The sequence below is a fragment of the Kogia breviceps genome, chromosome 6 (assembly GCF_026419965.1).
Source record: "Kogia breviceps isolate mKogBre1 chromosome 6, mKogBre1 haplotype 1, whole genome shotgun sequence".
Lineage (NCBI taxonomy): Eukaryota > Metazoa > Chordata > Mammalia > Artiodactyla > Physeteridae > Kogia > Kogia breviceps.
In genome coordinates, this window is record NC_081315.1 from 117,899,591 (window position 1) to 117,914,684 (window position 15,094).

At 37.2% G+C, this 15,094-nt stretch overlaps 1 protein-coding gene across 4 annotated transcripts in view; it reads left to right on the forward strand.

Annotated features, from left to right (window-relative positions):
- The first annotated feature begins 2,078 nt into the window (after positions 1–2,078).
- The window catches only part of LRIT3 (leucine rich repeat, Ig-like and transmembrane domains 3), a 39,804-nt gene continuing 26,788 nt past the window's right edge, over positions 2,079–15,094 (forward strand). For 3 of the 4 annotated variants that reach the window (XR_010841209.1, XM_067036969.1, XM_067036968.1), the window contains exon 1: positions 4,905–5,409. Coding sequence is in view for 3 of the 4 variants with exons in the window: in XM_067036969.1 (XP_066893070.1) it covers positions 4,962–5,409 (448 nt within the window). In the remaining variant the exon portion in view is untranslated. Of the gene's footprint in view, positions 2,214–4,904; positions 5,410–15,094 lie in introns of those variants that run through there. The other variant, XM_059066170.2, reaches the window with a different exon arrangement.

Consider the following 15,094-nt stretch of genomic DNA (forward strand, 5'->3'; position numbering starts at 1 on the left):
TTATTAATTTCTGATGTTTTATCTTTAAGCAGTTTTTCTGTACTCTGTTTAATATATTTTGCTTCTATGTAGATCATAACATTCATGAAATTAATAATTCAGAAACCATTTTGGTCATTTGGTGATCAGAGCTATCCACCTCTCTGCCATTCCTTTCTCCTCCCCTGCTTGCAAATGCACTCAGGGACACTACCCATCAACTGTGTCTCCATGCTGGGAAACCTTGGGGTTGCTTTTAAATCCCTTCTTCTCCTTCATCCCTTCATCTAGTCAGGCATTTTCCCCTCCTAGGCATTTCCGGAGGTTGCATTATCTTAGCTATGACCTACAGGGCAGTGCAGGTTGCAGGCTTGTGGCTGCTCACCTAGACTATAACCACAGCCTCCCTCCCTCCTTGCTTTGCTCTGTTTAAGCCTTTCCTCCACACAGTCACCAGAGAAATCTATCTAAAATGGTAGTGTGCTGTGCCACTCCCTGGCTTAACTTTTACTGCTGCCTGTTACCTACTGGCTGAGTGCAAGCTCCTTGACAGGGCATCTGAGACCTTCTTTCATGACTTCATCTTTGCCCACCTCTCCAGCTTTATCTCCTCCCCTCTTATTAAACCTCCTGCCTCAAATCATATGCTGGAACAACCTGAAATGCTTGTATTTCTCTAAGGACCACATGCTGTTTATTGCTTCCATCCCTGTGTTCTTTTTGTTTTTCTGCTTGCAATGCCTCTTTCCTGATTTTCCACTTAATACATTAGTATGCATCTTATAGGGGCAGCTCAGGTACACCCTCCCTAGGAAGCCTTTCCCCACCAATACTGTTTGTCTGGTGTTCTCTTGTGCTTCTTCACAAGTGTACTCTGTGCATCCCTTTATCATGTGAGTTCCTTTTACGTAGTGATCATGTCTTATTCATCTTTGGACCCCTAGGACTTAGTTCAGTGCTTGGTACAGAGTAAATGTTCAGTAAATACCAGATAAATAAATGAATTGTGCATATCCTGAAAATCCACGGTATTTTATTCTGAGAAAATTCTTTTGACACTGTTGTTTCTATATGTATCCTATTAGTTTTAAATAGTATTTTCCATAATATTCCTATATTTATAGAATTAATTTCCTTTTGAAGAAGTATTTTGGTTTACAGGGGATGAAAAGAACCACCCCAAAAGAAGGTTAAATGCCCTATATATTTATTACTTAAATCCTTGATTGACCCTGTGGATTCTCTATGTTATGTGTATGGAAGTAGTTTTAAAAAATATTTAATTTTTATTTTCTGATAGAGCCTAATATATGCTAAAAACAGGATGGTTAAGCTTCAGATAAGGTTGGATTGCCCATAACTTGGGAAACTAACTTGGGATAAAATATATTCTTGAAAAAAGATAATGGCTTCACTAAAAAAATTAATGTGTTGGGATGAGCCTGCACTACACAGAAATGACCTGGGAGAACTGCACGATGCACTGTCACCACAGTCTTAGTGCTGCCACGACAGTGATGGATTGAAGCATTTAGCCTAAAAAACTCTAGGTACTGGATGGAATTCGTTTAGTTTGTTTTGGGGGCTAACCAGTATGTGGCAATATTGATTACTCTAAATCAATTTTATGTCATGTGCTTTTATCTCTAAAGCTAAATTTTCTAAAACTAAATATTATTTATACTGGTAAAGAGCAAAAAGTAAAATTTGTAATGTTATAAGATTCAAGTAATCTACAGTGTTTTCTAACATCTGCTAAAACATTGAATTATTTTGAGCATTATGCGTATCTTCAAGGTGTAGTAACAATTACTTGTATAGGAAAGGGATTTAACAGGCATTTTCCTGTAAATCTAGATATGGACATCTATTGAAATTTTTCTGACGTGTGTTTGATGTTCATTTCTCTTAGAATGTGTTACTTTGCTGAAACCAGATTCAAAGGCTAGGTCGATTGATCCCCTGCAAGATACACTTGAAGGTTAAGTAACTACAGATCTCATCTAATCCCATGTAATCTGCTGTTACTAAATGGCCGTTTGTATTCCTGGCACACCAGTTTCTGAATGCTTAGGATTTGGTTTTTACCTTTTGTCCAAATAACCTCTAAAAGGAACCATGCGTCTCTTTGCAAGTCTGTGCATTGCACTTAGCTTTTTGGAAAGAGTGAGCTGTTCGTGTCCTTCACAGTGCACCTGTGATTATCATGGCAGAAATGACGGCATGGGATCAAGGTATGCTTCTCTCCTTGCTACTAAGTGTTCTAATGATTCCGAGGAAAAGGACTCAAACCAGATGGCCTTGTTTTGAAAGCAAATTGTTGATCAGAAATCAGAGAAGAGAAGATTTAATCTAGATAAGCTTTAACGTAATTGTGTTAATCCTGGTTGCCTGCTCCTTCATGTGTTCATTTCGAGCAGTTTAACTCCTTCAAAGCCCCTCAAATTATTTGAGACTCTCAAACACATTCCGTGTTAATAAAATATTCATTGCACTTGTATTCACAAAATGAACCTTGCAGGAGGTCAAACCACTGAAATGCGTGTGGCCAGTTCAGCCTGATTATAGAAAGCACAAGAGGGCAGGGCCGATCAGAAGGTGTGTGACATTCCCAGATAATTTGCTTCCAGTGTTTTCCATTTCATTTTGAGGATTATTCATGGCAACTGGATAGACCTTAGGCAGTAGGAAGGACGATCACATGAGTGAAATTAGAGAGGTTCATAATCAGAATTTCTCATTTTAAGGTATTGGAGTTTGAAAGAAATGGGTCAACACTTTGTGTTGCAGACACTGGGACCTTACAGAAGTTACTTAACCTCTGTGTTGCTTTAATAGCTACTTGTGGAGTGAGAATAAATATTTATTTATAATATGCATGAATCCTTTTAGATAAAAGTTAAATGCAAAACAGAATTCTTGTTGGCTAAACATAGTAAACCTTGATTTTTTTTTGGAGAGGATATTAATAACAAAATCAGATTTTTTTGTGTGACTTGGTTGAAGTGAACAGTGAGCCTCTTAAAGTAATTTGTTAAAAGAATCGCTCAATTTATATCTTACAACTTTATACAAATAAATAATAATTAACACGTATTTTTGTGTAGTTTGTCTTGTTATTGTATAAAATTTACTAACTCTTGGTATCTCTTTGAGATAGTCACTAGGTGGTTAAAGACAGTGAGAAGAATGTAACAATTTAAAGACCTACTTGGCAAAAGTATGCTGCAGTTAATGACTCACATCAGGCTACCTTTGAGAAAACAGTCACAGAAATGTTTCCTTCTTCATGTGGCCGCATTATTGATGGATTTTATAAAAATCATAGCATGTTATGCCTGACAAGAACCCCAGAAATAATCTAGTTTGACCACTGTCATTTTTAAATGAATAAACTAAGTCATATAGAGACTAAATGGCTTGTCCGAGGTCACAGCATTGAGTTGCTACAGTGACTGCCTGACAAAGACGCTAGGTCTTTTAGCTTCCGTTCCAGGCTTTCCTCCATTACAACACACTAGAACGCTGAATTAATGAGGAGAAGCTGGATCATTCTGGTATAAAGTAGCACTGAAATTTGTGATTCAGAATAGAGATGAAGAGTGAGAGGTGTACCTAGAGAATTCCAATGATGCCATAGGCTCTTCTCCTAAAGTTAAAGAGAGGAGATGACGTGACCAGTACATTGCTTAAGCCTCTTCCCTCTCTTAACATTATAGCCTGGCTTTAAAAATTCACTGATTTAATGTGATGTGTTTTACTGAGTGGCCGTTTTATTATTATTATTTACTACACGTGTAATGTATTATAATTTAGATGATCCTTTGCAAAACTTTGTATTCATTTTCAGCAATCCAGTGGGACTGAATATATAATGGGAGATAAGTAGGTCTTTTTTTTCAGGTTTAAATGAATCTAAATTTTCTGATTTTTCATACTTACACCCACACATGGGACGGCCTTGTTTTTCTATGCCTGTTTTACACGTGCCACTAAACAAGACCACGATGTGACTTGCTCAAGGTCACTTAAATTAGTGAATGGTAAAAAAAAAATAAACTTGCAGTTCCTGGTTTATTCCTTAGGCTGAAAGCAATGCACAGGTCACATTGATAAAATAGGGCTTAACTTTAATCATCTAGTATGAACACTTGCTGTTTCCTTTCCCTTCCTACCTTCCTTCCTTTTTTTCTTCCTTTCTCTTGTGCTCCTCTTTAAAAGGATCAATTTATAACTTCAGTAGGGGATTCTTTTAAAATGGGCCATTTCCTGAAGAGGTTAAGAGTGTGCACTTTGGAGCTGGACAGTTGTGGGTTTGAAAGGTGGTTGTGTAACCACTAGCTCTGTGATCCTGGGAAGTTACCTAATGTTGATGGGCCTCAGTTATTTTATCTGTAAAACTGAAATTGAAGATAATAATAGCAAATACCCATTAAGTGCTTATTATGTGCCAGGAAGGTGTAAAATTTTCCATCCATTTCAGTTAATCATCATAACAGTGCCATGTAGGAAAATGAGTTGAGAGATTGGTGAAGTGGCTTTCCATGGCCACAAAGGAGGTGATAGAGCTTAGATTCAAACCCAGATCAGCCTGAATCTAGAGCTGGTGCCTTTACCTATTACCCAATATTCAACTCATTGGGCTGTTGTGATGATTAAATACAGGGATAGATGTGATGTGTATTGTACAGGCCTGACATAAAGAGCTCAGGTTGAATCACATGAAATTGCTGATATTTGATTGTTTTTAACCTACAAAAATGACCATTTCATATAATTCAACCTAGAAGAAGGTGATGATATTGACAAATTATTAATGAACAGTTTAGCCAGGCTGAATAGATATTTTGTGCAAACCAGTAGGGAATGAAAAATTCTATGCTCGTTTCAAGTAACTATTATTTTTTTCAAATGAGTTTCAGAATACACGTTTTCTTCCATTGCTCTGTGACACTAGGTCTGTGCTATGTAGTGACCTGGACATGAACGAGGTACCTACAAACTTCCCCGTGGACACTGTGAAGCTTCGCATAGAGAAGACTGTTGTCCATAGGATCCCCGCCGAGGCCTTCTACTACCTGGTGGAGCTCCAGTACCTCTGGTTGACCTATAATTCTGTGGCCAGCCTTGACACCAGCAGCTTTTACAACCTAAAGCAGCTGCATGAGTTGCGCTTGGATGGAAATTCTCTGGTTGCTTTCCCTTGGACATCTCTGAGGGACATGCCCCGTCTGAGGACCCTGGATTTGCACAATAACAGAATAACCAGTGTGCCAAACGAGGCGGTCACATATCTGAAGAACCTTGCCTACTTGGATTTATCGAGCAACAGATTAACCACACTGCCGCCAGATTTCCTGGAGAGCTGGTCCCACTTAGTTACAACATCATCCAGAAGCCTGGACCTTTCAGCAAGAAGAATTATTCTTGGTAAGCTCACAGCCTCTGGGCTTCTCAGATCCAGATAATTTGCTCTGTATACCTTCAGTTGTGCAGTATTTTCATGTCTGTTGAATTCTTTGTTTTACTCTATACTTGCACTTTTGATGGAATAGTACTTTATCATTTGACCTAGGTCAGTTTACCCATCTGCCCTGTGTAAGGTGTAATGGCTCTGTTTGTGTCTGTGCACGATCACACATGTATTTGTGTGTGCATGTATGCATCCATGTGTGTGGAGTGAGGGCAATAGTATATGTTTGTGTGTGTTGGGGGAGGGAAGGAATTGGCCTCATAAACTGAGAGACTAATGCTGCTCTTAGAGAACCTGGAGAAGAGTGACAAAATCTACCAACGTGCACTGATTCTTAGGAGCACACTGGTGCTCCGTACTCTGCCACAACCAAGCTTTTGCTCTGGTCTCTTTTCAGCCCTTCATCAGGCTCTTGAGGAGTGGGAGAAGGGCATCTGCATCTTGATGAGGTGGCAGTGGTTTAATTGGTTTAATTAGTTAGGAAGTGTATATTCCAAATATTCTTAATTTAAAAAGAACTAGTCTAGACACGTTATTTTACTGGCTCTAAATGGGTATCCTAATGGGTCTGGTCTCTTAGTTTAGCTGTGATTAGTTTTGTGTATTTTGACCCTAACTTCTTTTAGATTCTATGGGTATTTGCCTTGAATTTTAACATGTAAGCTCCTTCTAGCAAACCCTTCTCTCTTTTTTGTGTGTCTTCCCACAGTGCTTTGCACGGTGCTCTGCACATGGTGAATGCCCAGTAAATGTGGTTGCCCGATTGAAATCAGTGAACTGAGACCCTTCTCAGCGGTATCTGTGGGCAGTGAGGCCTTTTCCACTTTTGTATGAGACACAGGCCTGAGGCTTTGACCAAGCAGTTTGATTTGCTAAAGTTTTGTTCACCCAATAAGGCTGTGTTGTTACTTCACAAGTTATGTCCATCATGGCTGCAGACGAGGTTATAGTTCTCAGAAGGATGAAAGAAATTCTTAGTGTTTGGCCAGTGAAATGACTTATAAGACTTTGGAATGAGAAGCAACTAGATGTTAAGAAATTGTCCCAGAAATTCCCACCAATATCACTTGCCAAATATTTGCTGAAATAAAGAATAAATAAAATACAAGATAAATTTGAGATTTTTTTGATAAAAAGAAAAGTACTACATATTTTATAATAACCATAAATGGAGTATAACCTTTAAAAATTTTGAATCACTATATTGTACACCTGTAATTTATATAATATTGTACCTTAACTATACTTCCATAAAAAATTTTCTAACTGAAAGAAAAAGTACTGTAACAACAGTTAAATTGCTTTAGCATTACTTTTGTTGAAATGTATATGCATTTTAGTGCTTATGAAACTAAAAATATGAATAATAACCAGATAGAGAAAAGGTCAAAGAAATATTTCTTACACAGCTATTTCATGTTTTTCTCACTATCTAGTCCTTCAAATTTTTTTTTTTTTTTTTTTTTTTTTTTGTGGTATATGGGCCTCTCACTGTTGTGGCCTCTCCCGTTGCGGAGCACAGGCTCTGGATGTGCAGGCTCAGCAGCCATGGCTCACGGGCCCAGCCGCTCTGCGGCATGTGGGATCCTCCCAGACCGGGGCACGAACCCATGTCCCCTGCATTGGCAGGCGGACTCTCAACCACTGCGCCACCAGGGAAGCCCCTTGAAACATTTTTGATTAGAAAATAAAAGAGGTATTGTAAGATGGGTTAGAGAAAAAAATTAGTTTAATTTAACAATAGTTGTGGAGTCCTTAAAATATATACTCTAATAGGAACTATGCAAACCCATACTGTAGTATATATTTACTTTATTCTAGTCACTAATTTAATTTTTATGAGTAAGACTAATGGCTAGAAATTTTCTTAACTTAAACATTGAGATTTTATTTCTCTACATATTTTTAAAAGTTTCTTTGGATGCAATTCTTTGTCCTAATAAAATTACCCAATGGAGACATATAGTAGAAAATAAAATCAAATTACTAAATTGCTATTAATAGCTCTCTAATGATTAATTCCTAATATTAATATAAATAAATAATTTGTAGAACATTAATGTTTTTCACTTGTGAGTTAAATCTGAATGAGAACTTAGGGATCAAATGGGAAAGGGTTATGAAATTTCATTGTCCATGGAGATAAACAGCTTTATGTTTAAGGGTTTAGATTCTTTTTAAAAAATTATATGTTTCAGGTGTACAGCATTATAATTCGACATCTGTATACTCTATGAAGTGATTACCACCACAAGTCTAGTTACCATCCATTACCGTACAATCGACCCCCTTCATCCATTTTGCCAACCCACCCCCCCGTTCCCCTTACCTGTTGGTAACCACTAATATGATCTCAGTATCTATGAGTTCATTTTTCTTTTCTTTTGTTTGTTTGTTTGTTTTTAAATTCCACATATGAAATGATACAGTATTTCTCTCTGTGTGACTTATTTCACTTAGCATAATACCATCAGAGTCCATCCATGTTGTCAAAAATGGCAGGATTTCATTCTTTGTTATGGCTAAATAGTGTTCCATTGTATATATAGATATACCACATCTTCTTTATCCATTCATCCATCATTGGACATTGGGTTGTTTCCATATCTTGACCATTGTAAATAATGCTGCAGTGAACATAGAGTGCATATATCTTTTTGAATTAGTGTTTTTGCATTCTTTGGATAAATACCCAGAAGTGGAATAGCTGGGTCATATGGTAGTTCTGTTCTTAATTTTTTGAGGATTCTTCGGGGGTTCCCTTTTCTCCACTTCCTCTCCAACATTTGTTACTTCTTGTCTTTTCAATAATAGCCATTCTCATAGGTGTGAGGTGGTATCTTATTGTGGTTTTGGTTTGCATTTCCCTAATAATTAGTGATATTGAACATCTTTTCATGTGCCTGTTAGCTATCTCTATGTCTTCTTTGGAAAAAATGTCTATTCAGATCCTCTGCTCATTTTTTAATCAGGTTGTTTATTTGTTTTTGTTGTTGAGTTGTATGACTTCTTTATGTATTTTGGAGATTAACCCCTTATCGGATATATGATTTACAAATATCTTCTCTCATTCAGTAGGTTGCCTTTTTGTTTTGATGTGGTTTCCTTTGCTGTGCAGCAGCTTTTTAGTTTAGTTCGTTTATTTTTCTTTTTGTTTCCCTTGCCTTTGGAGTCAGATCCACAAAAACATCACTTAGACCAATGTCAATGAGGTTACCACCTATGTTTTCTTCTAGGAATTTTATGGTTTCAAGTCTTACATTCAAGTCTTTAATCCATTTTGAGTTAATTTTTGTGTATAGTGTAAGATAGTGGTCTACTTTCATTCTTTTGCATTCAGCTGTCCAGTCTTCCCAACTCCATTTATTGAAGACTGTCCTTTCTCCTTTGTATGTTCTTTACTCCTTTGTTGTAAATTAATTGTCTACATGTATGTGGGTTTATTTCTGAGCTCTCAATTCTGTTCCATTGATCTTCATGCCTGTTTTTGTGCTAGTACTATGCTCTTTTGATTACTATAGCTTTGTAGTATTGTTTGAAATCAGGGATCATAATACCTCCAGCTTTGTTCTTTCTCAAGATTGTTCTGGCTATTTGGGATCTTCTGTGTTTCCATACAAATTTTAGAATTATTTGTTGTAGTTCTGTGAGTTATGCCATTGGAATTTTGATTAGATTGCATTGAATCTATAGATTGCTTTGGGTAGTATAGACATTTTAATAATACTAATTCTTCCAATCCATGAGCACAGGATATCTTTCTATTTATTTGTGAAGAAATAAATTGAGGATGATCCTCAATTTATTTCTTTAGTGTCTTACAGTTTTCAGTGTACAGGTCTTTCACCTTCTCAGTTAAGGTATTTTATTCTTTTTGAAGCAATTGTAAATGGGATTGTTTTTTTAACTTTTCTTTCTGATAGTTTGTTATTAGTGTATAGAAATGCACAGATTTCTGTATATTGACTTAGTGTCATGTGACTTTATTGAATTATTTGTTCTTTTTTTGGTGGTTCTTTAGAGTTTTCTCTATATAGTATCATGTCATCTGCAAATAGTGATAGTTTTGCTTCTTCCTTTGTAGATTTGAATGCCTTTTATTTATTTATTTATTTATTTCCTTTTTGTTTTCCTAATTGCTGTGGCTAGGACTTCCAATGTGGTGTTGAACAAAAGTGGTGAGAGTGAGCATCCTTGAATTGTTCCTAATCTTAGAGGAAAATATTTCAGCTTTTCATCCTTGAGTATGATGTTGACTTCCAGTTTGTCATATATGGATTTTATTATGTTGAGGTGCCTTCCCTCTATACCCATTTTATTGAGAGTTTTTATCATAAATGGATGTTGAATTTTGTCAGAAATTTTTTCTGCATCTATTGAGATGATCATGTGACTTTTATCCTCCATTTTGTTGGATACAATGTGATGTAATCATTGATTAATTTGTGGATGTTGAACCATCCTTGCATCCCTGGAATAAATCCCACTTGATTATGGTGTATGATCCTTTTAATGTATTGTTGGATTTGGTTTGCTAATATTTTGTTGAGGAAGGGTTCAGATTCTTTAAAAACTAATGTGAAAATACTTTCAGTGTAACATTAAATTTATGTAATTGTATATAAAGCATGATCACTATTTTAAAATTTGCAAAGAAAAAGACTGAAAAGTTACACTAATTGGTTAACTATTCTCTTTGATATCTTTTTGCTTTTCTGTATTTTCAAAGTGTTCTGCAATGATCATGCATTACTTTTAAAATCATGATAATAATCATGATAATAAAAAACAAAAGATATTTTGAAACATGTCCAGCCATGTGTGGCAGCTGACCTTAGCAAAGTCATGACTACTATGTAACGAAAGGGGAAAAGAAGTGCTACCCTCTCAAAAGAAGACTAGTTCATGTGTGTGGATCACACACAGAAAACTCAGTTTTCACATCTGGAAAATGGAGATGACAGGATTTATTCCATCTTGCTAATAGGAATGTAATGAAATGTTGAGTTTATGTGATAGTTCTTTAGAATATAAAGTGGACAGTCTCTGAGGCTATGATTTTAGATCAACAACAGTCCATAGCAGCTGTGACTGAGATATGAGTGTCTTATAAAGAAAGATTTTTCTAGTTTGGCTTTTTTGTTATTTTTAACTATATTTGAGTCTTCCAATTTCATCATTAAAATATGATGATAAGAACCAGCTCTAGATTTTCTAGAACTCAGTGGTTAACTGTAGCAATTATATCTTTCCAGGTACCCTGTAGAATTTACCTTTGTACTATTATAATGGGATACATTCTGTTTCCATTTCATTTTTATTGCCCTATGTTTATTGCTGTTAACAGATTCTATTTGTAATAATAAATAGTAATAGCTAGTATTGATGGAATGCTTACTCATGGCCAAAAAGTTTATGGATATAACTTCTTCTAGTCTCATTCCATGGTAAATACCATTTCATCCCCATTTTATAGATAAAGAAATGAGGCATAAGTTAAAACACTTGCCCAAAGTCACTTATCACATAGTGATGGAGCTGGGGTTTGAATACAAGCCATTTGGTTCTAGAACCCATGCTCTTCCCCACTCCTTTGTAATGCAAGGTATGTAATAATACTAGAGTTATGTTCCTCGTATATCTTATTTTACTGCTCTCTTTAAATCATATATTTATTTAATAAAAATAATTTAGGGAGAGGCTTTTCAATTACTTTCTCTCTCTTCTGTGTGAATAAAAATATCAACCTAATAAAATTGTCCTTTAATGTATCTGTAAAAATGTAAACTAGTGTCCTGCAAGTGAACATTTAAATTAACTATGAAACTAGATTATTGATTTGCAATACAGGTAAATTTCCATGGCCTCTTTTTCAAGAATAAGGACATATTTACACAGGCAAACTCTGCAAGGCTATCACTGTTTATCTTGGAGGAAAAAACCTGCAGTAGCAGAGAGTATAAAATGCTTTTCTGGTCCTTTTTACTGGTACCCAAATTTGCTCCATTGTAAAAGAGGTCTTCTATTCAGAAAGGGGTTTGCCAGAAGGGCAGTGGTGGCCCTGAGTATTCCCACAGAATTCTGTAAAACGGCATTGTTTTAGTTCGACGAATACTTCTCAGTCTCTGTTGGTGTGCCCGCTCTTTCCTAGGCATGGAGGAAACAAATTCACACAGTTAAGGCTTACTTCTTGCCAGACACTCTTCTGAGGACTGCCTGGCATTATCTCAGCCTTTAGGACAAACCCATGAAGTAGGTCTGTAATTGTCATCACCTTCTTTTTCCAGCTGGTAAAGAGGCAGAGTCAGCTTCAACTTCACAGTCCATCTCCAGAGACATCACTCTTTTATTTAAAAAAATTTTTTTTAACATTTAATTTAATTTTTTTGCCATGCCACGTGGCTTATGGGATCTCAGTTCCCTGACCGGGGGTTGAACCCGGGCCACAGCAGTGAAAGCCTGAAATCCTAACCAGTAGGCCACCAGGGAACTCCTTAAATTTCTTTTAAATTGAGGAATTGAGGTATCATTTGCATACAGTGGATTTTAAATGTACAATTTGGTAAATGATGATAAACATATACCTGCACAAAATGCACACCCTCATCAAGATACAGCAGCGGTCCCCAGTCTTTTTGGCAGCAGGGACCAGTTTCATGGAAGACAATTTTCCCATGGATGTAGGGTATGGGTGGGGGATGGTTCAGGAGGTAATGAGAGAGATGGGGAGCGATGGGGAGCGATGGGGAGTGGCAGATGAAGCTTTGCTTGCTTGCCCACTGCTCACCTCCTGCTGTGCAGCCCAGTTCATAACAGGCCGCGGACTGGTATCGGTCTGTGGCCTGGGGGTTGGGGACTCTTGATGAATCTTTTCATCACCCCAGAAAGTTCCTCTGTACCCCTTCTCAGTCAATTTCCCCCCACCCCAGGGAACTACTATTTTTACTTCTATTACCATTGGTTTTGGGTATTTTGCCTGCCCTAGAATTTCATGTAAATGGAATCATTTAAGAGGCACTCTTGTGCCTGGCTTCTTTCACTCAGCATTATGTTTTTGAGATTCATCCATGTTGTTGAATGTATCGGTAGTTACTTATTACTGAGTCATATTCAATTGTATGATTGTACCAATTGTTCATCTTTTCTCCTGTTATTGAACACACGAGCTGTTTCCAGTTTTTAGCTATTATGAATTAAGCTGCTATTAACATTTTTGTGCATAGCTTTTTGTAGCATATGTTCTCATTTCTCTTGGATAAATTCCTAGGATTGAAGTTGTTAGGTCATAGGATGGCTGTATGTGTAACGTTTTAAGAAAGTGCCAGGGACTTCCCTGGTGGCACAGTCGTTAAGAAGCCACCTGCCAGTACGGGGGACATGGGTTTCATTCCTGGTCCGGGAAGATCCCACATGCTGAGGAACAGCTAAGACTATGTGCCACAACTACTGACCCTGTGCTCTAGGGCCCATGAGCCACAGCTACTGAGCCTGCGTGCCACAGCTACTGAAGCCTGTGTGCCTAGAGCCCATGCTCTGCAACAAGAGAAGCCACTGCAATGAGAAGCCCGCACACCAAAACAAAGAGTAGCCCCAGCTCGCCGCAACTAGAGAAAGCGCACGCTCAGCAACGAAGACCCAACGAAGACAAATAAATAAATAAAATAAACAACAGACATTTATTAAAAAAAAGAAAAAAAGAAACTGCCAGTATTCCAAAGAGTTTATACTGTTTTACACTCCCACTAACACAGTCTGCTTGCCCCATATCCTTACCAACGCTTGATGTCCGTCTTTCTCATTTCAGTCTCATTTCTCATTTCTTGGGAGTAGATATGTCAGGGAGTGGAATCACATTGTCATTTTAATTTGCATTCCCCTGATAAGTAGTGGTATTGACAATTTATATTTGCTTATTTTCCATTGGTATATTTCTTTATAATTTTGTAATGTTTGTCTTTTTATTATTGAATATGAGTCTTTTATCAGTTGTATGCATTATGAATATTTTCTCAAGTCTGGACTTGTCTATTCATTTTCTTCATGGTGTCTTTGGTAAGAAAGTTTAAATTTCTTTTTTTTTTAATAGATATTTTTTGGAGTATAATTGCTTCACAATACTGTGTTCATTTCTGCTGTACACCAAAGTGAATCAGCCATATGCGTACATATGTCCCCATATCCCCTCCCTCCTGAGCCTCCCTTCCACCCTCCCTATCCCACCCCTCTAGGTGGTCACAAAGCACCAAGCTGATCTCCCTGTGCTATACTGCTGCTTCCCACTAGCTAACTATTTTACATTTGGTAGTGTATATATGTTGATGCTACTCTCACTTTGCCCCAGCTTCCCCCTCCCACCCTGTGTCCTCAAGTCCATTCTCTATGTCTACATCTTTATTCCTGCCCTGCAACTAGGTTCATCAGTACCATTTTTTTTTAGATTCCATATATATATGTTAGTATATAGTATTTTTTTTTCTCTTTCTGACTTACTTCACTCTGTATGACAGACTCTAGGTCCATCCACCTCACTACAAATAACTCAATTTCGTTTCTTTTTATGGCTGAGTAATATTCCATTTTATATATGTGCCACATCTTCTTTATCCATTCATCTGTCGATGGACACTTAGGTTGCTTCCATGTCCTGGCTATTGTAAATAGTGCTGCAATGAACATTGTGGTACATGTCTCTTTTTGAATTATGATTTTCTCAGGGTATATGCCCAGTAGTGGGATTGCTGGGTCATATGGTAGTTTTATTTTTATTTTTTTAAGGAACCTCATTACTGTTTTCCATAGTAGTTGTATCAATTTACATTCCCACTAGCAGTGCAGGAGGGTTCCCTTTTCACCACACCCTTTCCAGCATCTGTTGTTTCTAGATATTTTGATAATGGCCTTCTGACTGGTGTGAGGTGATACCTCATTGTAATTTTGATTTGCATTTCTCTAATAATAAGTGATGTTGAGCATCTTTTCATGTGCCTCTTGCCCATCTGTATGTATTCCTTGATGAAATGTCTATTTAGGTCCTTTGCCCATTTTTTTTTAACATCTTTATTGGAGTATAATTGCTTTACATTGTTGTGTTAGTTTCTGCTGTATAACAAAGTGAATCAGCTATACGTATACTTATATCCCCATATCCCCTCCCTCTTGTGTCTCCCTCCCACTCTCCCTATCCTACCCCTCTAGGTGGTCACAAAGCACCGAGCTGATCTCCCTGTGCTATGCGGCTGCTTCCCATTAGCTATCTCTTTTACATTTGGTAGTATATATAAGTCCATGCCACTCTCTCACTTTGTTCCAGCTTACACTTCCCCCTCCCCGTGTCCTCAAGTCGTCCATTCTCTACGTCTGCGTCTTTATTCCTGTCCTAACCTAGGTTCTTCAGAACCTTTTTTTTTTTTTAGATTCCATATATATGTGATAGCATATGGTATTTGTTTTTCTCTTTCTGACTTACTTCACTCTGTATGACAGATTCTAGGTCCATCCACCTCACTACAAATAACTCAATTTCGTTTCTTTTTTTGGCTGAGTAATATTCCATTGTATATATGTGCTACATCTTCTTTATCCATTCATCTGTCAATGGACACTTAGGTTGCTTCCACGTCCTGGCTATTGTAAATAGAGCTG